The sequence below is a fragment of the Sceloporus undulatus genome, chromosome 3, assembly GCF_019175285.1.
Source record: "Sceloporus undulatus isolate JIND9_A2432 ecotype Alabama chromosome 3, SceUnd_v1.1, whole genome shotgun sequence".
NCBI lineage: Eukaryota > Metazoa > Chordata > Lepidosauria > Squamata > Phrynosomatidae > Sceloporus > Sceloporus undulatus.
The window spans coordinates 214,230,853-214,257,812 of NC_056524.1; the positions used below are offsets into that span (position 1 = coordinate 214,230,853).

The following is a 26,960-nucleotide window of genomic DNA, read 5'->3' on the forward strand; positions in this document are numbered from 1 at the left end:
GCTCTAGTGATGTTGCTTGGGATGAAGATGAGGATGCTGCGCTCTTTGGTTACCAAGCACCCTGCGACGTCACAATGCCCTCCCGACCAATCAGAGGGCGAAGGATGCAGTTCTCTGGAATCCCACTTTGAAGGGCTCCAATGAGGAGGCGGCAGCATCAGCAGCATCAGGGCAGGAGGCCGACGCGCAGGCCCCGCCGACACGTGTCCAGCAGCGTCACGTGGGAACGGGGCCGGTGCCTAGGAGGCAGAGGAGGAGGAGGAGGAGGACGATGGGGTCTGGGTCGGGCTCGGGGGCCGTGCTGCTGCTCTTCTTCTCCCTGTCTCCGCCTCGTCCTCCGGGGGGAGCGGCGTGGCTGCTGGGCCTGAGGCCAGAGGACACCAGCCCCGGCCGGGTGTGGCTGGAGCGGGGCTCCCTGCGGGCGGCCGAGGGCTCCCGCTTCTTACTCCGCCTCTACTTCCAGCCGGGCCCCGAGGAGGAGCAGCAGGAGCAGGAGGGCGGCAACAGCAGCATCAGCAGCATCAGCAGCATGGGCAGCCCCGGGGGCCGAGGCGGGCGGCACCCGCGGGAGCGGCGCCTGGTCTTCGTGGAGGAGCCGGTGCAAGCGGAGCGGTGCCCGGAGCGGAGCTCGTGGGCCTCGGAGGTGGAGATCTTGGGCCCGCTGCTGCCGGGGGGCTCCGTGGGCTCGGCCTTGGCGGAGGTGCGAGTGCGGGAGCCCCGGAAAGGCGAGGCCGGGGCCGGGGGCCGGCGCTTCGGCCTGTGCGCTTGGGACGGGCAGCAGTGGCAGCTGCACGGGGCGCCGGGGGGCTTCGTGCTGCAGGTGGAGCCGGGCCCGGGCGCCTCGGGGGCCTCGCTGGGGCTGGTGCCGCTGCCGGAGTCGGTCTGGCTGCGGGGGCTGGGAGCGCTGGCGCTGCTGGGGCTGTCGGCCCTCTTCAGCGGCCTCCGTCTGGCCGTGCTCTCCTTGGACCCCGTGGAGCTGCGCGTCCTCCGCAACAGCGGCTCGGCGGCCGAGAGGGAGCAGGCGCGGAAGGTGGAGGCGGCGGCGCGGGGCCGGGGCGGCAGCGGCACCTTCCTGCTCTGCACCCTCCTCCTCGGCCAAGCAGGCGCCAACGCAGCCCTGGCCGGATGGCTCTGCGGCTCCGTCGGACCTCCGATGCCCGCCGCCGCCGCCACGGCCTCCTCCTCCTCCTCGTCCGCTGCTCTGCCCTCGGAGGCCGGGGTGCCCTGGCTGCCGGTGCTGCTCTGCACGGGAGTGGTCTTCCTGGGCGGAGAGGTGGCGCCCTACTCGGTCTGCTCCCGCCACGGCCTGGCCATCGCGGCCCACACGCTCTGCCTGACCCGGCTGCTGATGGCCGCCACCTTCCCCATCTGCTACCCGCTCAGCCGCCTCCTGGACTGGGCCCTCCGCCAGGAGCTCAGCACCTCCGCCACCCGAGAGCGGCTCCTGGAGACCCTCCGCGCCGCCGCCGACCCCCGGCACCTCTCTCCCGGCCGAGCAGGAGAAGGAGGAGGCGGGGACCTGGTCAGCCAGGAGCTGGCCATGGTCCAGGGCGCCCTCGAGCTGCGCACCAAGGCCGTCGAGGAGATCCTGACCCCGCTCAGCGACTGCTTCATGCTCCGCTCTGACGCCCTGCTCGACTTCGCCACCGTCTCCGAGATCCTCCGCTCGGGCTACACTCGCATCCCCGTCTACGAGGGAGACCGCCGCGACAACATCGTCGACCTCCTCTTTGTCAAGGACCTGGCCTTCGTCGACCCCGACGACTGCACCCCGCTCCAGACCGTCACCCGCTTCTACCGGAGGCCCCTCCACTGCGTCTTCCACGATACCCGCCTCGACGCCCTCCTCGAGGAGTTCAAGAAGGGTCAGAGCACCGCCCCCCCCCCCCCCCCTCCCCCCACGCCCCGGAGCCCCCCGGCACCCGCCCCCCCCCCCCGGCCCACTGCCCAGGGCCTCCGCTGCCTGGGGAGACCGAGGGGGGAAGGCCACTCTCTAGCACTCCCACTTTTGGAACCTCCAAAAACTCCCTCCGAATCTCCAAAAACCTCCACTTAGTCTTTGGACCTTCCAAAGACTCCCTGCTAATCTTTGGATACTCCAAAGATGCCCCCCTTATCTCCAAAGTCTCTCACCTAATCTTTGGAATAATAGAATCCTAGAACTGTTAGAGAGCACAGGGGCCCTCCAGTCCAACCCCATTCTGCCATGCAGGAACTCTCAGTCAAAGCATCCCCATTGACAGATGGCCATCCAGCTCCTGTTTAAAGACCTCCAAGGAAGGAGACTCCACTACACTCAGAGGAAGGAGTGTGTTCCACTGTCAAACAGCCTTTACTGTCAGGAAGTTCCTCCTAATGTTGAGCTGGAATCTCTTTTCCTGGAGCTTGCATCCATTGTTCTGGGTCTTGTTCTCTGGAGCACAGAAAACAAGTCAGCTCCTTCCTCAATATGACATCCCTTCAAGTATTTAAACAGGGCTATCATATCACCTCTTAACCTTCTTTTCTCCAGGCTAAACATCCCCAGCTCCCTAAGTCGTTCCTCATAGGGCATGGTTTCCAGACCCTTCCTCATTTTTGTTGCCCTCCTTTGGACACGCTCCAGTTTCTCAATGTCCTTTCTGAAATGTGGTGCCCAGAACTGGACACAATATTCCAGGTGGGGCCTGACCAGAGCAGAATATAGTGGCACTATGACTTCCCTTGATCTAGACACTATACTTCTATTGATGCAGCCTTAAATTTCATTGGCCTTCTTAGCTGCCAGACCCTCCAAAGACTCCCTCCTAAATCTTTGGATACTCCAAAGATTCCCTCCTTATCTCCAAAGACTCCCTCCTAATCTTTGAACAACCCAAAAATTCCCTTCTAATCTCAAAAAACTCTCTCCTAATCTCTGGACACTCCAAAAGCTCCCTCCTAAACTGTTAGGATGGGTGTCCAAGATGTCCTGGTGAAGCTGCTTGCCTGGGGGATACTGAGTTTATAGGTATTCTTCCATTTCCATCCATGAATGAATATAGGCTGGCCAAGGTGTTGTCTGTGACCTAGCCTAGTGGTCCATGCATTTTCCTTTCTATGCCCCTTGCACAGGGACTCTCTGCTTGCATAGTGCTTCTCTGCCTTTGCTAACTGTTGTGAAGAGAAATCCTTGTGCCATCATCTGCCTGCTCAAGACAAATAATAGAAGATGGACTTTGCCTTGAACATATGAAGTTGTCCTATACCAAGTCTGGTTCATCTGTCTTAGTACAGTCAGCCCTCCACATCCACAGATTCCTTATCCACAGTCAACCATCCACAGCTTGAAAAATCTTTTAAAGAAATCTTGATTTTGCCATTTTATATAAGGGACCCTATTTTACCATGCCATTGTATTCAATGGGACTTGAGCATCCACAGCTGTTGGTATCCATGGGGAGTCTTGGAACCAAACTTCAGCAGATACCAAGTGCCCACCATATTGTCTTCATTGAGCACTCCTCAGGTTCTCAGGTAGGGTTGGTCACCAAATCCCTGACCAGCCCTACCTGGAGATGTAAGGGATCGAACCTTTGACCACCTGAAATTAAAGTATGTTTTCTAAATGATGTATGATCCCTCCCCAGTAGAGAGTTTGTTGAACCCCAGCATCAGCATCATCCCACACACATACTGTTCCAGAGAAAATTCTGGAACTTATATTTCCAAAATAACTTTTCTAGGGTCTGCACACATATCCTTACATACATATCCTGTTGGTAGCAACATGGCCCTGAGCAGCTCACCCAGTCCTGGCTACTCTCATGTTTTTTTCACGTATTGCACTGAACATCTTTTTTTCTTGAACTATGTATGTTAGATGTGAAACAGGGAGCAGGAAAGCAGATGCAGGGAATTGGTAGTAGTACAACCCATGGCTGCAGTTTTAAGCTTTAGGTGGGAAAGCCTCTCTTCTCCACAACCCCAGTTTGTGAATTTGTTTTAGGGATGGTAGCCAAGAAAACAGGCAGTTTGTTGGCCACACTGACCTTAATTTGGATTTGTGTACTGCAGTTAGTGACGGAGCATCCCTTTGGGATTTGGGCATATGTTGCACTGGAGTGATAGGTAGAGATGGACGGTAAGGCCATTGCTCTTTGATTAGTGAACTTTTAGATTTCCCTTCCTGGTATCAACACAGATGCGCTAGTATACGGTTAGTTATCTACAACTAGTGTGCTCTTTTCAATTGCTGAATGTTGAGTCAATGTGTAGGTAACTTCCATTGATTAACTAGATCTAACCTACTCAGAACAGACAACAGCAGTTAGGCCACAATGCATTAGGCTTGCTGGATGTTTTAAAACACAATTTTCTTCAGCTGTTAGCCCTGCTGGCTTCAGCTGATGGGAGTTGAAGACAAATAATTTGTCAGGTACCATGTTTGGCAAAACTGTCTGGACAGCATCTGTCTTAATGAGAAGGATGGGCATGTATTCAGGCATGAACTCAACTTGGATTGTGGACAAGTCAGTAAGTAGCAGGACCAAAACTGTATCTTTTTTCTGCAAACTTTTCCAGAAATATGCTTGCATCCCATATTTTTGCCTTGTAACAACTGATTGCACGCTCCAGAACCCTAGAATCGGCGCCGGCACGCCACTTTTCACCTGACTGTCTCGAGCCCTAGGCTCTGGAGCTGCAGCAAACAATCTTGCTCTATCCTCAATATGACATCACTTCAAATATTTAAACATTGCTATTATATCATCTCTTACTCTCTTCCCCAGGCTAAATATACTCAGCTCACTAAGTTGTTTCCAGACCCTTCACCATTTTGATCACCCTCTTCTGAGTACATTGTGGCTGTGACACATGCAACCCCTGGACTCCAAAGTTATGACCCAGGAGGGCCCCCACCAATCCCTCAAAGCCCCCCCAACTCACAAATTTGTTTTTTTGAAAATTTCAGCACAGTTTCTAGGCAATTTTTGTCCCCAAACAATACAGAAAGCCCCTCCAAAATGTACTTTATGCAAAATACCCCTGGAAGCACCCCAGAATCCTGTATTACCCCCCCCCCCAAATAACTGTTTTCCTCAGCAGCCCCATGTCACTTCCTGTCATTTTGAGAAGGGCTGTAAAGGAAAACAGAGGCATTTGGGTTGATGGAAGATGCTTTGGTGGGTTGAGGGGGAATTGGTCCCTGCCCTCTATGTAGTTGCTTATCCTTGCCCTTTATAAACATAAAAATTGTGTTCAAAGCCTCTCTGAAGTAAGATCAAAAGTCTATTTTCCTATGAAGGCCGATTTTCCAGGAGAGCACTGTGCACATCCCTTGGGTTGAATGCTTAGGAGAAAGGTGGAATGTATTTTTAATAGATACATAAATAATGATCTTGGGCATATGCGAGCACACTGGACCAACGCAATGCCACATTTGAGATGATACCCAGCAGTGGTTCTGTTTAGCTACAAGCATCCCTGAACGATGCTGGAATCATTTGGCTGAGTTGCAGCTGGATATGCCAGATGCATACAATCTAAAGCAGCTGCCCTCTTGAAAGGCAGGGGAATTATATGTTGGGTCTTGAATTTGGCTTCTTTCTTTAATCTCCAGGTGTGCACTACAGGCTCCCCTGACACTGCTGAGCTTTGCTTTGGCCATATGGAAATCATTAAGGCTCATTGATGTTGTTCAGGGTCACCAGCTTTCACAATTTTATTGTGAACCTTGTGATAGCGAGTGCTAACATTGCACCAGCTGAAATAATGCACAGAAATTATGTAGGGGAAGGGTTGCTCTCCTTCTTTTAAAACTCCAGCTCTCTCACACACTACACAGTTAAGGCACACTGATAACTCTTTAACTGTCATAGCTCCATCCTATGAAATTGTGGGAATTGTAGATATGTGAGATATTTAAAATGTTCAATCGCAGTTCTTAGTGACTCTCCAAACTATAACTCCCAGGATTCCATAGGATGCAGCCATGGCTATTAAAGTAGTATAAAGTGATATAATTGTGTAGTGTGAAACAGACTTCACTTTGTGAAGTCAAAAGCTTTCATGGCTGGTATCCAGGCTATGTGGCCGTGTTCTAGAAGAGTTTATTCCTAATGTTTTGCCAGCATCTGTGGCTGGCATCTTCAGAGAATGCCAGCTACAGATGCTGACAAAACGTCAGGAATAAACTCTTCTAGAACACGGCCACATAGTCCAAAAAACCTACAAAAACCACAGACTTCACTTTTCTAGATAATATATTTGCAGTAAAGCTGAAACAGTTCAGAGGCTGAAAGACACATTAGTGGTTTTCCAGAACTGGCATAGAGGGATCAATAATAATATAGAGGGCATTGTGACTCCATAATACCTCTCTGAAGTTATAAACCATGTTATATAAACCAGTTGAATGATCAGAGTTAAATCTCTACATAGTGCTAATGCAAATGGATTCACATTGGATGCTACAGTTTTGAATGCTGTCATTTTTGCAAAGCCTCAGAATGGCAACAAAAGTAATTAGCAGCAGAGAGCAAAGGCTAAGCACCACTGACATCCAAGTAGCATTCAAGGCTAGTCTTAGTGTGTGAGTTGAAATCTAGTGGGTGCTGAGTATTGTATCTGTTGTCTTGTCTTCATTATTCTTGTTCATGCAGTGCAGTAAAATCTTGCTTAGTCATGTTCAGCTTGCTTTCCCCCCCATAGTGCTATTTCCTAACAAATTTTTCCACATTTAATTAAGCTGCCCGTTTGGAAAGTTGTTCCTAAATGACTGCATAGCTGTCAATATTGTCCCATAATAATTAGGTGTAATTACAAGTGTAGATGAATAGATGAGTAAAGCAAAGGTCAGGACCCTTCATTTTATGTTCTTACCATTGGAAACTAAGCCAGAGATCACTGAAATTTAGGTAATTAAACTGAAGATCCTTAGAAACAGACGAAATGGCAGGGTGCTCTTTTAGCTTTTATTAAGCATATTTTTGAAAAATGTAAATATGAAGAGTAAGTCTTTCATAGAGCCCTGGTGGCGCTGTAGTTAAATGCTTGTACTGCAGCCACTAACTCACAAACCATAAGGTTGCGAGTTCAATACCAGCCAGGGCTCAGGCCCATCCTGCCAAGGTTGCTAAAATGAGTACCCATCTTGTTGGGGGAAATTGGCTTACAGTTGTAAACCGCTTAGAGACTGCTTAGGTGATATGAAATGACGCTGCTGCTGCTGCTATAAGCATCTTCGGATCTAGAAAACATTGACAGCAATTGCAGCTTTTGAAAAACAGACATTCATCATGATCAGATCTATAATCTCAAGCCTAAGGAAAATAAAATAAAAATGCAGCTAGCTGCATTATCCATATCAGCAAACAAGTTCTAGTAGTTCTCATCTTTAAAAATTTTTAAATTGTTGTAAGCCGCCTTGAATCTCATCATGAGAGAAAGGCAGAAATTCAATAGAATGAATGGATGAATGAATGAATCTTCCTTCAGCTTTTGCAAAACTAAATGTTTTTAAATGTTCCAAGACTAAGTGACCCCAGAATAGTGTATAGCACACAACCATCTACTGTTGCTGGGAAAATCCATCCCCTCCACTAGTTATGGTGTTAATTGTTGCTAAATTCAGAGGGAAACTTGAGAGAGTGACAAACGGTGTAATTGTCCATTGCTAATTAGAAAGTCCTGTGCTTTGACACTGCAAGCTCAGACTCCAGTACAAACCTGATAATTGGCAGTCAAGATTGTTGCCTGGACACCTAACATCATTCCCATCATAGGCCTAGAGTGCTGACCAATACTCCTTAAGTTTCTGGCCCCTTTGATAGTTTGATTCCTCTGTGATAGCAGTATGGGAAGCTGGGCTCATTGCTAAGAGGCCTTGACTGAATGTGTTGGGCTGTCACAGAATAAGTAATTTCTTGACATTCTCCTTTCCTTTCTCATTGTTATGAACTTCCTCTTACCAACAGCAAGTATCATAACATCTCCCATGTCTTTCAGTCTACAATCCCATCACTCTATGGCAAGTAAAAACTCCTTTCTCTGAGTTTCAAGGTGTAATAAAGTCCCATGAAGTCTCATTGCTTAGGCTGAGAGTGCACATTTATCATTGCTAGGGATAGGGTAAAATGGACTGCTTTAGCTTTGGGTTCTCATTTGAAGGGGAGGTATTATCCTACAGTCTATGGAACCAATGGGCATTCAAGTGTTTCACTTCTATTTTGGTTGGGGGTGGTGGGTGCCACAGTAGAGTGACTACTCATCTTTTTTCTAGCCGCCTTGGGTCCCACTTTGGGAGAAAGGCAGGATAAAATAAAATAAATAATAAAATAATAAATAATAATTTTCTGTCCATCCTCTCCTTGCAGGGAAATCTCACCTGGCAATTGTGCAGCGGGTAAATAATGAAGGGGAAGGAGACCCCTTCTATGAGGTGATGGGGATTGTCACTCTTGAGGATGTGATTGAAGAGATCATCAAATCAGAGATTCTGGATGAGACAGACCTCTATAGTGAGTATCAGGGGAACAGTGCTGTTTCACTCACAGACACACATTTACACAGAGATGTACTGTAACTAAAGGCATAGACTACATCACTGTGTGTGTGTGGGGGGAGGGGAGCAGGGGCCATGAGAATTGCACGGATCCCTTCCCATGTGGCTTTTAGCAGTTTTTGCTTGTCTTCCTTTCTGGCTCCTCTAAAGGCTCTGTGCCAGCTTGAGCCAGCTTGGGGGCGAAGTTGGAGCATAGTTTCTCTGGCGCTGCATACATATGGCGCAGAACCGAAGGAGTGCTGCTAAGCCATGGCAAAACGGCTATCGCATCCTTTGCAGGGCGCAAAAAAAAAGCCACTTTTTGCAGCTCCTTCTTGCACCCTACAAAGGCCAGATCAGAGCCACAGCATGCAGTTGCCGTGGCCCCCATCTGGCTGAAACAGGGGTGGCTGCATGCTGCTCTTTCGGGGCTGTCTGTACAGCCCCCAAATTCCCACATATTTCAGACTGAGTTCCTAAAGCAGCTGTGTAGTCTTCCACCACAAAGGAAGGAGTTTCTCAACACCTAGCATTATCTGATAAGAGGTTAAGAAGGATAGAGGCATTACAAACCGCCGTTTTGCGGCGGTCTCCCGGCGCTGCTGTTTGCTCCGCAAGGGAGCCGCCGCAGCCAAACCGCGCGGCTCCCTTACGGAGCAAAAAAGAAGCTCCAAAATGGAGCTTCTTCTGGCGTTGTGCTCATGATGCCACAAGGCGCCAATGGCGCACTCACGACGTCATTAGTGCCGCGCGACGTGCAGACGCACAGCATCCGTTACGTCAAGATGGCGGCGGCCATGTGGAACAGCCGCCGCCATTTGTTACGGACAGAGTCCGTAACAGGAAGAGGGGCGTCTGGAAGAGACGCCCCTTTTTTAAACTGGGACGTCCTGAGTACGTCCCAAGTGGCGGTTTGTAACCCGCCTGAGTTTTTATTTTAACTTAAGAAAAGGAAGAGTGTGGCAGGTGGCTGAAGTTCATTTAGCATGGAGGTTGCTCTTAGATACGTATGTCAATGGTTTCAGCCTTGGTTGACTGATTACAGATTTTCTTAATGGCACAGGGAGATTTCGTTAATGTACTAGAATAGGATTATTCAAAGGGCAATGTGTATAAAATAGTTTAGACAAGGTTACACACAAGTTAGTAGTTTTGCTTCCAAGTGTGGGGAGAGAAGGGAAGGAGTAGTGTCATTTGTAGATAAGAGATTGTACTGTGACTATAGCTTTTCTGTCTTGACCGTTAGCTGACAATAGAAAGAAGGAGCGGGCACCCCATCGAGGTAGAAAACCTCATGACTTCTCCATCTTCCGTCTTTCTGATAGTGAGATGAAGGTGAAGATCTCTCCACAGCTGCTGTTGGCTACACACCGTTTCATGGCTACCGGTATCCAGTTCTCCTTATGCTCTCTCTTTCTCCTGGCATTTTGATCATTCACTGCCTTTGGCCAGTGCTGATGGCATGCATGGCAGCTGTATACTTTAAGGAGTCATCCTCTTGTTCTACCCAGTTTTAGTGCAGAACTTCACTTCAACTCGCTTACCTTTATGTTCTGGTTCCCAACTCCTGTCTGGGAACTTGTGGTACAATGGAGAACTATCTTTATCCTCCAGTTTCTTCTGGAGAGGGATAATAATGAATGGGGAAGTATCATTTTGCCATAGGTACCATTTTCCCCACCTACAGCCTCTGTCATTGAGGATTTCTCCCCTTTGCTTGCTTTTTCATACCACATTTCACAATCCTTATGGGTTCAAGTAAGGTTATACAGTCAGCCCTCTGTATCCACAGATTCCTTATTTATGGATTCAACCATCCACAATTTGAAATGTCAAAATGTATATATAAATTCCAAAAAGCAAACCTTGATTTTGTCATTTCATATAAAGAGCACAATTTCTGTCCCATTGTATTTAAAGGGATGTGAGCATCCACGGATTTTTATATCCACAGGGAATCCTAGAACCTAATCCCAGTGGATACCAAGGGCCCACTATAGAAGGTATCAGTCGTACTTACAGAGCTGTACATCTTCCCCTCCCCTTCTCTTGTAGAGGTGGAGCCCTTCAAGATGCCATATCTCTCTGATAAGATCCTGCTTCGGCTGCTCAAACACCCAAATGTCATCCAGGAGATGAAATTTGATCACAAGAACAAGCGAGCACCTGAGCATTACCTTTATCAGCGCAACCGGCCAGTTGACTACTTTGTACTCATCCTTCAGGTTTGTCAAGATTGCTAGCAGAAATCCACAGTTTTATCTCCCTCTTGTCCCCTGAGATCCTCTAATATAGTGTGGGATAGAAATATTTTTTAAAAGGGAAATTATCTATTACCTTAGATGACAAATGGTTAAAGTGCAACCCCCCCCCCCCCAGTCATTTCTGAGGCCCTTGGGGCACCTCAGCACACCCTTAATGTGTGTGTGTGTGTGTGTGTGTGTGTGTGTGTATGTGCATTCTCTTTTAACTTTTGTAGATTAATGTTTTAGCTTGATCTTTTAAAAAATTATTGTAAGCTACCTTGAGTTCCATCTTGAAAGACAGATGGGATATAAATTATTTAAATAAATAAATAGCATGAATTTAGAAGTGCTATGGCCTAGGGAAAGGAACATGGCTACTTTGCTCCATGTTTATGGGTCATGCAAGTCTGCTACAGCAAAAACAATAAAGAGCTGAGAGGGCTGCCATGGATGCCTCAGTACCCTGGCGGATATTAGTACACCTGCTCGTGTGAAGGGAATATGAGGGAGAATATGTCTTTGGAGGGTTATTTTGCTAAGATGGTCACCTTGAGGTCAGAGACAGAGAGTTCTGGGAGAGTGAAGTGTTCCTTCACTGGTTTTTTAATATTTATCCAGTGGCCTAAATATCCTAAAGACACCAGATCCCATCTGATCTTGGAAGCTAAGCAGGGTCGGCTCTGGTTAGTATTTGGTGAGAGACAGCCACAAAATACTATGTGCTGTAGGTTCTGTTTCAAATGAACGAACTAGAAAACCATCTCTGAATGTTTATCACTCTATATCTATAACACAACATCTCCTTCAGCAAAGGGAGAAATCAGGTTTCACACAAAACACACACACACATACAAGAACCAGCAATATAAAGGTGATAGTTGCTAATGATTTAGAGAGTTTAGCAGAGGGCAATACTTTACCAGATTCAGGCTTGGAGCTCCAATCGGGGGACAAAGTAAATGAGTCTGGCTCAGCATGCAGCCTAGGACTGGGTTTGGCCTGCGTGTGCTGAGGAGTCAATGGAGAAATGGACAGAGCGGCTGTTTGAATTTAATTAAGGCCAAATTGAAGGTGCATATGTATAGGGTAAAATGTGTTCTGGGGCAGTTTCTCAGGAGTTTAGGAGGACAAATGGCCAGGGGATGTATGGAAATGGCAGGGCAATCAGTGCAAATGTCTTACACAAAGAGTTGTCATCTCTAGAGGGAAGTGCCCTTTGATTTCCAACCTTTGGCCAGTACCTAAGAGTGTGCCAATTATCACACTCCTCTGCGAAGGGATTATGCAGATTCCAGCCTCATTGAACTTATGGCTTCCATGCTTAGCCTACTGGATCTCCTTATTTGGGTGGGGCCGGCTATTTCCTCACATTGGGCATCTTCAGTGGCTATGTGACCCAAACATCCCTTTTAATATTGATATTAAAGGTTGACTGGGGGTTAAGGAGGGCTAGTTCATGGAGTAGCATTGGCTTTCTCTTCTGATTGCTGTCCCTCCCTCCCTATTTTGGCTGCCCACTCCTATTTTCTGCCATTAAGGGGAAATACCCACCTATCTGGTGATTAAACAGCCTTTTGTTTTGCCCTAACTTATTGTGTTAGGAAGCAGTGCTTTCTTTAAAAAGTAAAATAAAAAAGCATGGCCCAGAGCTGTGGAGACAGGAATTTTAGGAGTGTCTGAATAGCATTTTCTTTATTTTTGTTTCTTCAGGGAAGAGTGGAGGTCGAAGTTGGAAAGGAAGGACTGCGTTTTGAGAATGGAGCATTCACATACTATGGTGTTCCAGCCGTCATGGCTGGGGTCTGTGCAGGTAAAAATCTAGAGGACGGCAAACAACCCTGGTTCCCACTTAAATCGATTTGTTGAAGTGTTACAGTGAGGATGGCCATGCATCAGACCCATTTAACCTACGTCTTTTTGACGCTGATTTTTTTTTCTGCATCTTTTTCACCAAATTGATTCAACACAAGTGTGAACCACAAGTGGATTGGAATCAATTCAAATTTGCCCTTCGGCCGGCTGGTGCCGAATCATTTTGAATCAATTTATTCATGAATGCGAACCACAAGTGTGTTATTTTGATGACAGAAAATGCAATCGGAGCAAGTGTAGTGTAAACCACAATCCGATGTCGAATTGATCCATCGATTCAGTTTGCACACCGATTTATCTGTAAGTGGGAATGAGGCCTCAATCTATTGGAAAACATGTGAAGTTGTCATACTTAGGCAAAATCTTCCCTGCGGTTAGAAGGCCAGAAATATTTTGAGTAGGGTGTCTTGGCTTCACGTTATCCTGAAATCAAATTCTATGTTGAGTTTTAATTCTGTACCATATCTCTGTAAACATGTACAATTAAGAGTTTTGCTGGAAAAAATGGTGAAGCAGGTTATGTACAGAGTTTGTAAAGATTACTTTTTGGACTACAATTTTACCAGATGCCTCCTGTCAGCCTGACCAACTGCATCCCAAAAAGACACTTGCCTCTAGGAAGTTGGTAGGCTTCAGAATCTCTTAGCTATCCATTTGCATTTTTGGAGAAAATATTTTTGACAACCTAAATCCAGTTATTAGTCCTAACTACAATAATCCCATTGAATCAACTGCTGAATGTTAAATCACCATTATGTAAGTTCCATTGATTCAGCTGGACAAACAATTTAATTTAGACCATAGTTTTTTTTTGGGGGGGGGGCTAGAAGAAACCCTCTCCTGCCCATACCCCACATTTATGTGTGTGAGAAGATGCACAATATATTTCCTTCCCAGTAGTAGCCTAGGCTTGAAACATAGATAATATTAAAGTATGGTCACAGGTTGGGAGGAAAAGTTGTTCCAGAGGACACTGTCGTATCCTTGTAAGCAAGCAGACCTTGCAAGAGAGAATAAAAACATGTTATCTGCCTGAGCTGGTGCATGGGGTGTCATTCATCTGCAGTTGGCATAACCCTCCTGACCTTTCATTCTCTTGAGAAAGTGTGTCTTCCCTGTACAGGGAAGGGTGGCACAGCAAAGCTTTGAGTGGGACTCACCTTCCATCTTCCCCCTTTATTTTCAGATAACGAAGCACGCAAAATGAGCAGTCTGGCTGGGTCATCGGTCCTGTGTATGTATCTTTTTCCTTCTGACCTCTTCTTTTGCTAATAGTGAGGAGTTGCCAACTCTGTCTCCTTTCTGACCCTTTCCCCTTCTAGCCTAGGACTTGCATATGCCAGATCTTGGAAAGGTTACTATTTGTGAACTACATCTTCCAGAGATCATGATGGTTGAGGGGATTCTGAGAGCTGTAGTCCAAAAAAGTTACTTTCCCATGCACTATTCTATACATTCTACCTCCTCCAACTGATTTGAACTCACCGGAGTTTATTGCACGGCCCCTAAAACGGGCCCAGTGCGTTCTAAATGTGAACGCATGTGGGCACACACAGAACGGGATGGGGCCAAGAACCCTATTTTATCACACACTGGAACACCGCCTTTGCTGCCGGGCATTCCAGTTGCGTCCCCGTTCCGTTCCAGAGAGCGCCATTTCTGGGGACGCTTAGAAACAGTTCCCAGAAATGGCGCCCTCTGGGACGGAATGGGGATGCAACTGGAACAGCCGGCAGCAAAGTCGGCATTCCAGCGTGCAATAAAATGGGTTCTTGGCCCCATCGCGTTCCGTGTGCGCCCGTGTGCGTTCACGTTTAGAACGCACTGGGCTCGTTTTAGGGGCCATGTGATAAATGCCACCATTTTAGGATGCTGTCCACGACCATATCAAGTTATTTAATCTAGAAAGTCTTTATTAAGCTTTCATCAATGCCATCTCCTTTGGTTTAGCTAGCTTGGAGTAACACTCCTAACAATTTTGTTTATACTAGGGTTATCGGCATATATTGCACAGCTTAATACTTGGAGTCCTGTGAGGTGGATATTGTCTATCTTCATCCTGAATTATAACACAATACCCTTCCACTCCTTGCACCAGGCCACAGTGCGCAACTCATAAGTACAGTTTGAGACACCTTTGGAACATTGGCAAAGCAGGTGAAAGCCTTACCAGGCATCTAAAAGGATTATGAGGAATGAAAAAGACATCAGAAATAATAGACATCAAGACATTACTGCCACAATAATCCCATTTTACTAACATTTATGACCCCTAAAGTTTTGGTCCATAATCTCTTGTGTATTCCCCGAAATAACCCTGGCTTCTCAGCTGTCTGTATTCCATCATGTGTATTCTTAGTGCCATCTACTGGTGATGCCTGGAGTTGCACCTTGGATCTATAAATGTTCATAAAGCATTTATTAAATCCACTTTTTCCATTGTCATAACATTAAATGTGGGGTTGTGAAATGAAATCTTACATCCCTGAGAAGATTGTGGGTGACATGCACATCTACATAACTTCTCAGGATCTGCAGTATGTTCACATCCTCTCCCCCAAACCCTAGTAGTCTGGAAATGGATCTTCTATAATATAATCTTTAAAAAGCTAAGGTCACTTGTGGAAAGTGGCAGCTGATACTGATACTAACAGGTCCTTTTCTGTCCTCTATCTGGCAGGATATGCCCAGTGGGTATTTTTACATGTTTCCTTTGGAGTGGGAGAAAGAGCATCTTTTTCATTACAAGCCAACTCCAGGCATCACCAGTAGATGGCACTAATTACATGCCATCTTTCCAGGGACAGGCTGTTAAGGGCACTATGAAGCCAACCTATTCTTGTCTACCTGGCCTAGTTCAGTCTCTGTTCCTTCTAAAATACATTCCCTTGCTCCTCCTCCCCCTTTGCCCTTGGTTTTTGTCTCCCAATCTTGGTCCTTTACTCCAGTGCCTGTGTCTATGTCCCGAAACTTCGCCTTCAGCAGAGGGGAATCTTTGGCTGGCTCCCCAGGTAACTGCATACTCTACACCTGGCAAGGTTCCCATTCTGCTGCCTCGTGATTCTGGGCATGTGCTTATTTATAATCCCTTTCTCCAATCCTGAGTACTCCAGAGCACACCCTATGCTATCCTGCATGCATGCAAAACTGAACACTGTATGTACTGCTGCATGTGCTGTGCTTCCACACAGCTGTGTATGTATGCTTTTGCTCAGCAGTCATAACTCAGTATTCTGTATCTGATGCTTCAGAGATGGCCACTTTCTCGTGTTTAACATATACAGGAGATATATTATACAGAGAGATGCATTTGTGTTGGTAATGTGGGCATACATGGTAGGTATGTTCTTAAAAGATCTAAAGGAATAGATGCAGTTGACAGGATCCAAAGAAAGATTAAACCCCTATGATTCCAGGATTAAACCCCTACGATTAAACCCCTACTGATTGATCTGAGACTCACTTTTGCAGTTCTGCATGCTTTTTCGTTTTGATAACACTTCATGAAGAGCCGTGTGGATGGTGCCTCGGTTGAGAGGAAGCTGCCTACTTGGTGGAAATTGACCCAGAGAAAGAGAGGCAGGAACTTGAGGGTGGGAGTGAGAGGAGTATTAGCCATGAAAACTGTGGATGTATGTGTTTACACAAACACCCAAGAATTCAAATATTATGGATTTAAGGTAGGAGAGGAAGCATTAATAAGAAAAATGCTGTGCAGTCATTTTTGGAAAGCTTGCTATAAGAAAAGTTAATGAATCTAATGGATTCTGGTCTCCATGACTTGTTGCATAACAGTCATTAAAACTGCAAGCCTATCCTGTGCTCAGAAGTATGTCCTATTCATTGACATTTATTCCCAGGAAAGTGTGTTTAGGACCAGTGGTGTCACTAAGGGGTGTGTGTGTGTGTGTGCAGGAGCGCAGAATGCACTGGATGATACTCCAGAAGAAGGGTGACACCCAACTGAACATCCCCTCCCCACCTCCCTGCCCTGTGCTATTTTACTTGCAGGCAGGGAGGAAGAGGGACTCAATGCACCCCCACGTCCCTAACTAGTGCCATTTTACTTATGAGTTATTCTTATTAGGGTGAGTATGTTAGAAGGAAAGATGAGGTTTAGAGTAAGAAGGAACTGTTTTAAAATAAAAATAACAAGAAAGGATTGAATCAAGGGAATTATGCAGTGAAGAACTTGCATTTCAAGAATGTTCAAAAACAGGGTGAGATAGGGCTGCAATAAAGGGTAAAAATATGAAATTAATCAAAGGGAGCCAGTAGGGAGAATAAAAGAGAAAATACCATGTGTACTGTATGTACAGGTATACTACAGTTAACAAAGTCAGTGTGTTCCTGGGCTTTACTTCTTTATCAGAAAATTTGACACCAGATACAGCAACAACACGGAAAGAGTAGGGATAGGTTCCTACACTGCATAAAAGAAGAGCAGTTCAGTATGTTAAATAAGCAAACCTTTTATTCAGAACTGCCAATATGCACAAGTGAAATGAAACAACCAGGTAAGGTGAGAGTTACAGCACTAAAGAAAAACATTTTGAACCTTCCAAAATACATCTAGCTTCTTCCAAAATACTTCTACCTGAGCTTTTCTTTCAGCAGTCTCCACTTATTTATGATTTCCATTTAGTGGCCAAATGTACAGATTTATGTTTCTTTAACATGCTGGTGAGAACTGGTGAGGTAGGCATATTTGGTATCCACTTTTCTCTTTGTTTTGCTGTTCATGTATATTCAGAAACGGCTTGCGGAAATAGCTAATGTTTACCTTGACTGTTGTAGGCAAGCACACACAGCTGCAGTAGGGTCAGCTAGAACCAAATCCCATTATTTCTCCAGCTCAAACTTTTATTGTGTAAAAGTTGCTGCTGCAATGGGACACCAAAAGTCTGAGTTTCTCCTACACCATCCTCCTGATACTGATACTGCAAAAATTTTTCCAGATAAATAAATTTCCAGGGGTGGGCATCTGTGGAAAGCTCGGGGATCATATTAGTTCCCTAGGAAATCTTGGAGAAGCATACCTACTTCTGCTAAAAGCAAAAAACCCCAAATACCTGTAGGGTGTATGAGGACACTTTTGTCATGTTTTGGGTTTCAAAGAAGGCCTCTCCTGGGCCTAAATTGGCCCTGGAGAGTGCAGAATGGGGTGGAAATACACGCCATGCCCCTGGTAGACATTTTGGGGCATTTTAAGGCAATTTTTCTTTAAAAATGCCAAAAAAATGTTGGCCCTAGAAATGGAAATGCCTTCCATACCCCTAATTTCGGGCATTCTGGAGCAAATAAATGCTTTGAAAAATATTTTTTGCAAACAAAATGTTTTTGTAGCCCCTAGGATTGGTGCATGCAACCCATGGGATGAAATTTGCCCAACACTGAGATAGACAATAAGAAGGAAAGGGTGTAGAAAGACTTTGTGTAAAATAATTACTTTGTCAGGGGCTTTGTTAGCTGAAGTATGCCTGTATGCTTAAAATTCAGGGCAACATTTCATATTCCTGAAATAATGAGCTACACATAATCTTATACCATGAGCAGTACAACCTTGCTATAGCCATCAGAAGGTTATGCTATAATAAACCGGTTATTCTTTGAGGTGTCACCAGTCTCTTTGCATTTCTAGATTAGGATAGGCAACTATTAGGATAGATTAGGATAGACTGGGGAGCTGCTGTAGCCCTATGGAGGACCTTACTCTTCTGCCTGTGTTTATCACACTCACCACCACATTTGTCCAAAATAGCCAGTAGCACCTGCCAGGGCCTTTGCTGGAGTTCAAGGCATTTTCAGAGACCCTCCTCCTTTTTTTCCTTTCTTTTTTTCTTTTTTGCCAGTAGGATCTTGATTGAGTGCAAAGCCAGAAGAGAGCATTCATCCATTTTTATAAAAAATATGCCTGGGCCTTAAAAAAAAGGCTGAGTTCCCTGTCCCAATGACCAAGTTGCATCAAAATGGTCAATCGGTTTTCACCCAAGGGGACCCTTGAGAATGGCAACAACAACTGTGGGAGCCGCATATGGCCTGCGGACAACAATTTGCCCACCCCTCTTCTAGATATAAAATGGTGGTGAGAAGTGTCCTTCTGTGTACTTAGATTTAAGGGCTCTCGTGCTTCTGGCCACATGTTTAGCCTGAGCATTCATTTTTAGTCCCATAAGAAAGCTCACGGTCCTTTTACATATAAACGTTCACACTTTATTTTCCTCAAGCCTTTGTTGGGTCAATCTGATTTAAGAAATAAAAAGAAAACTGTTCAGTTGTTGATTTTGTTAAATTATTGGGAGTTGAAATCTCCTACTGATCTATTGTCAATCACCCCAAGATATACCAGTAGACCCTAGTGTACATTTTGTCCACCCCTGTTATAGTAATAAAATGGAAGAAGGTTTCTGTATGGCGTGAGGGAAGTGTCCCTTCTTTCCTCAGCCCTTTGAAAAATCTGCCCCTGAAAATTCTGAACAAATCAGCCGCAAGGTTTTGGTTTTTTAAAATATTTCCTGTTCCTGTTACAGGCTGGCTGTAGTCCCAAACAGAAGCCTACAACTTAGGAAGTGACAGTATGCTGCAAATTTTTGTGGCTCCCCATTTGACCATCTTGATCCAGACAAAACATTGTGGTGAGAGGAGGAGATTAACAAGCTATTGCTTGTTCTCTGACTTTGCTCAGTACAGCCCTGCAGTTAAAGATGCCACTTAAATTTGTATAGGATTATGCTTCTTTTTTCTATAGAGGGCATCAGTAAATAATGCTGAAAATGAAAAATAATGTTTGTGCTATCCATTCCAGTTAAAAGCCCTGTTTTTTAAACATTACATCAAGCAGGATGGTGCCATCAATTTCTCTCAGTTCTGTTTCTACCATTTTTTGATCAACAAATAGTTATACTGGTGACCTGAATTCCCACCATGTGAATAATCCTTCAAATTTTCCCTCTGCTAATACTCTTTCTGAAAAGCCTTTCTGCAGTCAGCTTGAAAAATGCAGCATGTGTTTGTGTGTGTCTTGAGACAGATGTTGGTTTTAACCCTCTCCTCCACTCTTGTATAAAGCACGCTGCTTTTTCCTGCTCCATTGCTTAGTGTGTTCTCAGCCATTGCTACAGCCACACAAGACGTCTTAGTTTGTTGTGCAGCAAATATTCAGCACTCATTCTTCTTTAGCGATGCTGGTATCCCCAAGAGCTGTCCTAATGTGTATGGTGAGATCCCTGAAAGCAAGCCAAAATAAGTGGCTGATGGTTTCTGGGTTAGTGGTGAATCTGCTCTGGGTTTTAGTGCAAATACAGTAGTAAAAATGTTATCCAGGAGGCTCTCCCCTATCCCCAAATAGTCCTAGCATCTTGCATAAAGTTCAAACTAAAATATGGAACAATTCACCAGCTCATGGAAACCACTAGCCATCACTGACCATCACTGCAAACTGAAATGTCAAGCTTTGGAAGTATTAATGATGCAGCCTTAACATCCACTTGTCTGGAAGGGCAGTATTTCTCTGTCACTTAAAGGTCCTGAATGGTAGTATTGTATCTTGAATGCCAGGAGGGGTGATAGTTTTGCTCACTGCTGCCGCTTTATCTCTAGTGAACCAGTCGCCATCCCGTTGCAGTGGATTAAATCGCTCTGAGTCCCCCATCAGAGAGCGCAATGACTACGGTGGCAGCAGCACCCAACTCCACAGTAGCAGCAACAACAACATCTATACACCAGATTATTCTGTCCACATACTCTGTGATGTACAGTTTGTCAAGGTATCTGCGGGACGGGATGGCAGAAGCAGGTGCTGACTGTTGGTTATACCTTTGAGCTATGTGGTATTAATTGCCCCATGTGCAAGAGTGTGACTTCCACTGATATACAAGTCTGGGAATAAATTTAGTATTGTGCAGAATGAAAGAGGTGTTGTGAATCCAGTCTGGGGAGGTAATATTTTTGGTTAGATGGACAAACATGGAAAGACATGACATGATGATTTTGCCAAATGGATTTTTCCAGGGCAACAAAAGGGCCGCTTTTACTTCTGTAATTCAATAAGGCTCTTAATGGCTAGCACATCACATAGGAATTGGCAGTTTGAGCTTCTAGAGATGATTTTTTTGGGAAAGAATAAGGAAGCTTTATCATTCAAGGGTGGGCAAACTGTGGGGATCCAGAGGCCAACTTTGCCTCCCAAGTACCTTCTACATGTCACCCGCTGTCTAAAAATGAACTTCTCCCCTCACAACATTAATGTGGTAATGTGATATGCCATAAGTGTACTAACCTATCCTTTGCTGTGCTACCAATCATCTGCTAGGAAGTGTCACAGCATCTGTTTGGTTCAGCATGTGAAAGGATATAGTATATGTGATGTGATATAATGGAGCAATGGAATTTTGTAGAGTAAGCTGCTGTACCATCAACTTCGAAGAACCTTTTTTAAAATGGTAAAATGCAAGTTCCATTCTCCCTAGCAATGCCCCTAACAAAGTTTAGTCCTTTAAAGATCCTCTTCTTTTGTGTATTTCTTTCATCCATTAGTGGAGTACAAACTTTCTGCTTAGCAACCTTTCAGATTATAGACCTCATTCCTCTGTGTTGTAGAACTTGTAATTGTTGGAGAAATGAAAACCCAGCCAAGGCGAGATTAGTGTGGTTACGTAGCCTTTTGGCTGTTGTGCCATAAATAGACTTCCTTTCACCTTGCTAAATTGCCTAGTCTGTAGTGGTAGGTGTCACATTTGATAATGTGCAGGATACCATACCAACAGCTGTTACACAATAGAATTCTCTGCTTTTCTGTTTGTGAAGTTTCAATACTTCAAAAGTTGTTCCATTAATAATAGGGAAACTGAGTTCATTAAAGTCAGACCTTTTTCCTGAAATTAAGATCACAAGTGTCCATTTTGCCCAGATTAAAAATGCTAACATATAAGTCTGCTTTCTGCAGTGATGACAGGGCAATGTTGAGATCCTTTAGGGGAGAAAACAATTTCTTTTTTGCTCCTCTCCAGATTACAACTAATGAACATTAGTGCAGTTTTCAGGTCAGAGTAAGGGTGAAAAGCTTTTAGTAATCTAGATATTTCGATCTACAACGCAGCATGACCAATGGGTAACATTGTGGGGAGATGTAGTCCAAAACATCTGGAAGGCCTGTGGACCACTAACCCTGAGTTAAGAGTGTTGGGGCTCTTTCTTACTACACAAATATAGCACTATGGTTCCACTTTAATTGCCATGGCTGCATCCTATGGAATGCTTGGGTTTGTAGTTTGGGAGGCACTAGCACCTTCTGGCTGAAAATTCTAATGCCCTTCCCTAAACTATGTATCCCAGGATTCCATAAGATGTTGCCATCGTAGTTAAAGTGGAATCATAGCCCTATCAGTATGTAGTTTGAAAGGATCATTGGCCCTGAAACACAGAGATTTGGAATATTCCATTTAAAATATGGGACCTGGGTACAAATCAGTGTTTGGTCATGAACTCAATGTGTTAACCTTGGGTTTAATCATATTTCTTGGCTTAAGTCGCAGGGAGGAAAAGGAAGGGCAGAATATCAGTGTGATGCATTGAAACAACTTTTTGAGTACAAATAGTTGGGTGAAAGATGTTGAATTTCTATTGAGACTTGAAACAGGCCATGGAATGTTTTGTAGAAGAAAAAAATTTGTGAACAAGTTTAATGATGGGAAGACAGTTTAAGGAATCTATATAAAGGAATCTGTTCAGATAGGATGAATGATATTGAAGAAGGAGAGGAAAATAATGGATCGCCGACAAAAAGTTGCATTGAGGAGGAACTTGAAAAATGCAAAACAGAAGATGAGACAAGCATTTGATTGAGGATCAAATGGGGGTAAAGCATTAAATGTAAGGATCAAAATTGAAACTGACAACAGTGAAGTATTGCAGAGCCTTTGCAAACATAGATTCAATCCTGGTCATTAGACATTCTGTTAGGGGCAGTTGGCTGTGGTTTTGGTACCACTATTCTGATGTGTTGAAAGAGAGATGCAATGGTAAATGAGAAAAGTTCCAGAAATCAATGTTTGATGTGCATGTGGGGGATGTAGAAAGGATAAGGCAGATGTTAAAAGACCTCGAACAACTGAACTGGCAAGACAAGGTGTCATTCTCAATTCCTCTGGCTTGATGACTTAGATCACTCGGCAACAGTACCAGAATGCCCTGGCTGCCAGCCGCATGGATAGCTCACCCCAGACCCCTGACATAGAGGCTTTCAATGATGGAGATTCTACCAAGGCTCCCACAGTCAGAGGCACTCCACTGACACCCAAGGATGATCCTGCCCTCCTCCTGCAGGAACGAAGCAGCATTGTGGGTAAGTATTGCAGATATCAAAACCTGGAAGTTACTTCTCTTGCATTATGGTGAGCAGGATGCCAATAGTTGGCGTGGCTATGTTGGCTGTGGGTGTCTGAGCGGTATCATCCAAAATGATGTTTCCCAAGCAATCTGAGGTATGTTCCAACAAAATAATTGAATCCACTAACAGCCACTAGTGCAATGCACAGTTTGCAGATCATCATGAATGTGCTTTTTTTTAATTTATATTTTGTATCAGAAATTACTTTTGTACTCCTTTTATATCAGATGCTGTAAGGCCAGTATCCCTTAGTGATGTATGCAAACATAAATCCAACATACATTTGCTTACATGTTTTTGGGGTGTTGCAGAGGTTGGTATCTTCTTCCTTCCTCCACAGTGACTCCCCCCAACAGCACTTAGCATTTCACTGTAACAACCCTACTCCACGGCCACCCAGTGGCTGATATTTGGGAGTACTGGAGAAGCATCTGGCTATGTCCCTGTAATCTGATGCAGAATAGAAGGGAGGCTTATTGCAATGAAACAATACAATGAAACAGTGAATACTGGTAGCAGTGAGGGGATCCATAACATAGTTCTGCCTGTGGAACTTTTATGCTGTGCTCAGTGATGTAGGATCTTGGCTTAAGTTTGTTAAAACCAGGCCAAATAGAAAGAGGTTTTAAGTTAGATGTTTGGTTGTGGTAGTGGTGTTTGATCATGCAGTCCACTCTTCACGTGTTCCTGTCACACATGTATTTGAAAAGCTGTTATATATACCATGCTGCACTTCATTTTGTGTATTATCTATCTGTGTCCTGCAGTTAGCCAGTCAGATGGGCATCTAAAGAGCCCTACAGACTCTGTGTTCCTCCACATTGAGGGAATCCCCTACATCCAAGAGGAACTTCCAGGGAGCACAGACACCAACACACAAGAAAGTGAGTGTTTTAAGAGCAATGAAAACATTTTGGGATGGCAGGAACAAGAAACCAAAGCTGTCAGAACAGATCCAACCTTTAAAGTTAACTCTTGTTACTTTGCAGAAAACGAAGGCTACGTTGTCAGACTGGAACCTGAGGGCTCAAACAGAGAAATGGAGTTCACCACATCCCCAAGTGGCCCTGAAGAACCCCTGGGCAAGAAGTTACTCCGGACCCTTAGTGAGTCATATTAGAGCCCCTGGAATGATTAATTAAATGGAGGGCTCTGTGACACATAAATCATATTTGAGATATATAGGCATGCTGTTCTGGCTACCAATGCCAGGCCTTCCTTGCCTTTGTGAGGCTCATGATATACCCCCGATACCCCAAATCCACTAGGGACTACAATGTTTGAACATTTTGCATTACACTGAAGGGGGAAAGAAGAGATGCTGAAGAGTGTTATGTTCCCCCAGTGATGCTGGCCTTTGAAGCAGAGCATCACCCCCCAACAGCAGCGCCCAACCCAACCATTGTTTTGTTTGATATTGCAGGTGAGAGGAGAAGAAAGCCATCAGCAGACAGCGAAAAGAGTTCGGATGACAATACCACCTTCACACCTCTCATCACATGAGCAGCATTATGGCTTTGCCCCTCCCACAGGTTAGTGGTATTTGTTGCTCTTTGCCTGATAGTACCAGTCTCTTCCTCAACCGGTCATTCCAGTTGCAAGCTGGGTGCACATAGGTGTATACACAAAATGATCTTGTTGTGCATTTCTTACATGACTCAGCACACCTTTACTAGGCGGTCACATATTGCAGTAGTGCTGCTGCTGTTTTGAAAAAGCTATGCATTACTAGCGCAAGAACATTCCATGATGTTTCATGTAATTTTTAAGGGGCTCTTTTTTCTTGTGTGTACAGTTTAGAGCAAAATCAGGCTGAGGCTATTATATTAAGAACAGAACAAATGGAAACTGTAACATAATGTTACAGTTTATCCTCACTTTGTTGAAGAACATTTATCTGCATTGCTTCAAAAAGCCTGGCAGGAGCTTCATGGTGCTGTATGCATCTCTGAAAGAAAAGCAGTGGTTTCAGGAGAGGGAACAGATGAAGGACATTTCCTCATCCCCCATGGATTTGCTGTGTCACCATCATATCACCCTGAACACAGCTGATCTTGTCTGATCTAAGCAGAGTCAAACCTGGTTATTGGACAGGAAATGACCAAAGAATACCAGTGATATCCAAGTAGGTCTAGGAAGAAATCCTGCCTGAAGCCCTGGAGAAGTGCTGTCAGTCAAAATGGGCAACACTGGACTAAATAAACCCATCATCTGACTCTCTAGATGGGAATGCTGTGTGTTCCCGTGTAGCTCTTAGTGCTGCAGCCACAATGTTTCAGCTTTCCATCCTCTTAGAGAGGGCTTAGCTCACTATTAAGCAGTATAGAAATGTAAATGCTGCCATCCCCATGACTGAATATTTTATAAACTGTTAGAGGCTTTAGCACAGGAGTGGAAGTCATATAGCCATCCAGGTATTGTTGACCTTCAGCTCACAATATTTCCCACCATTAGCTATGCTGGGATGATGGGAGTTACAGTCCAGCATATGGAGAGCTGTATGATTCTTACTCCTATTTCAAGCAGGTCATTCCTTTTTCTTCCTCTGCCCTCCCCAACACAAATACTGTATTGCATGTTTCAGATTGTTCTTAATTATATACTTAATGATTATCACGTTCTTGTGGCTGCTTTTTAAAGACTATTTCCTCTCATTGCCATTCTATAAGCTTAGAGGTTCCTGTTTCTTATCTTTTTCTTGCAGATGTGTGTGCACATTTAAAAAACCCCAACACCTCTGCTTCTGCATATTTGGGGTATCTCTTGAATAAACAGAAGCAGCTACCATTACACGAGTGAGAGTATTTCCTGATAGGCTCTCAGCCACTTGACTTTGCTGTAAGAGGAAATAGTGTGCTTAGGGTACACTCCTGCATCTGTGCACAGATAGGCCAGTGGTGATTTTTTTTTTTTTACAGACACATTTAATTGCTTTCAGATATATGGATGTAGATCAGAATTCTCTTAAGAGGTGTTACTTGAGATCTTCAACAGCTCTGAGGTTTCTTCAATGATTTTGCTTATTCTTTCCATTCGTTGTCTTGTATCTTTTGAAACCTCTGACAGACCATGGTTATTAACGGCCAGTGGTGATATTTTTTAAGTGTTGTGAGAGATGGAGCTGGGCACATCCTGTCCCTTCAGTATAGGATTCCGTGAAGTACTGTGGCCAAAGCCAAGAGCCATTTGCAGGTGGACATTGCTAAACAAGTGTTTTTCTCTCCCAGGTCTGCAGCATGACAGCCGACTGACAAGATTCATGTGTGCGTGGTGGCACCAGCTTCTCTCTCACATTAACTATCCCCTCCCTCTAGGGCTTGTGAGCCAGACAGCAGCCCTTTGAGCTCGAGAGGTGGCACCAGCACGTGGAGAGAGCTGAGCATGAAGGCTCAGCAAAAGATGGAAATGAGAAGAGAGTATCCAATCCTGGGTGTGTATGATCCCTGTGGGTAGCATAGCAGGGCAATGTCATCACCATCTCACAACAACTTCCATGGGTTAAATGCCCAAGGGAAGGAGGGGGGGTACCCAGCCAGCCCTCCTTCCTGTTGGAAGTGCCTATTCTTCCTTTGCATGGTCCAGCAACTGGACCCCAGTGCATGTTTGTGCAGCAACAGCCTCGCACCACACACTCTCTGTATTCATATACACCTGAACGTTACCCAAACCTGCCCGACCCATTGGTATCTGTATCCAGCACCAACTGGCTTTGGGCTGGCAGTCTGAAGGGCAGATCAGTGCACTGATCACCTTCTCACCTGTGAGCTCTGAACAACACAGACACGGGTGTGTGACCCTAGAGAATAACCCTGACCTCCAAGTCAGTTCAGAGCAGAAGAAGTGTTGACAGCAGGTGTCTGTAAGGGAGAAATAAAATGTACTTGTTTTACATTAAACCAGTCCCTTTCATGTGTAGCTCTGAGAATGTATTTGAGGGAGGGGAAAGGAGAAA

The 26,960-nt window shown here is 44.9% G+C and overlaps 1 protein-coding gene across 2 annotated transcripts; it reads left to right on the forward strand.

Annotated features, from left to right (window-relative positions):
- Positions 1–203: 203 nt before the first annotated feature.
- CNNM1 (cyclin and CBS domain divalent metal cation transport mediator 1) lies at positions 204–26,960 on the forward strand. Of its 2 annotated transcripts, XM_042460818.1 has the most exons (13): positions 204–1,865; positions 8,337–8,480; positions 9,750–9,890; positions 10,559–10,728; positions 12,460–12,559; positions 13,808–13,855; positions 15,570–15,632; positions 20,221–20,387; positions 22,783–22,963; positions 23,776–23,892; positions 23,998–24,114; positions 24,432–24,540; positions 26,236–26,960. In XM_042460818.1, exons 1-12 carry the CDS (start codon positions 272–274, stop codon positions 24,509–24,511), a joined length of 2,922 nt encoding a protein of 973 aa, XP_042316752.1. In that variant the 5' UTR covers positions 204–271; the 3' UTR covers positions 24,512–24,540; positions 26,236–26,960. The 2 variants fall into 2 exon arrangements, with proteins under 2 accessions (XP_042316752.1, XP_042316753.1); XM_042460819.1 differs by lacking the exon at positions 15,570–15,632 and having other exon boundaries at positions 26,236–26,959.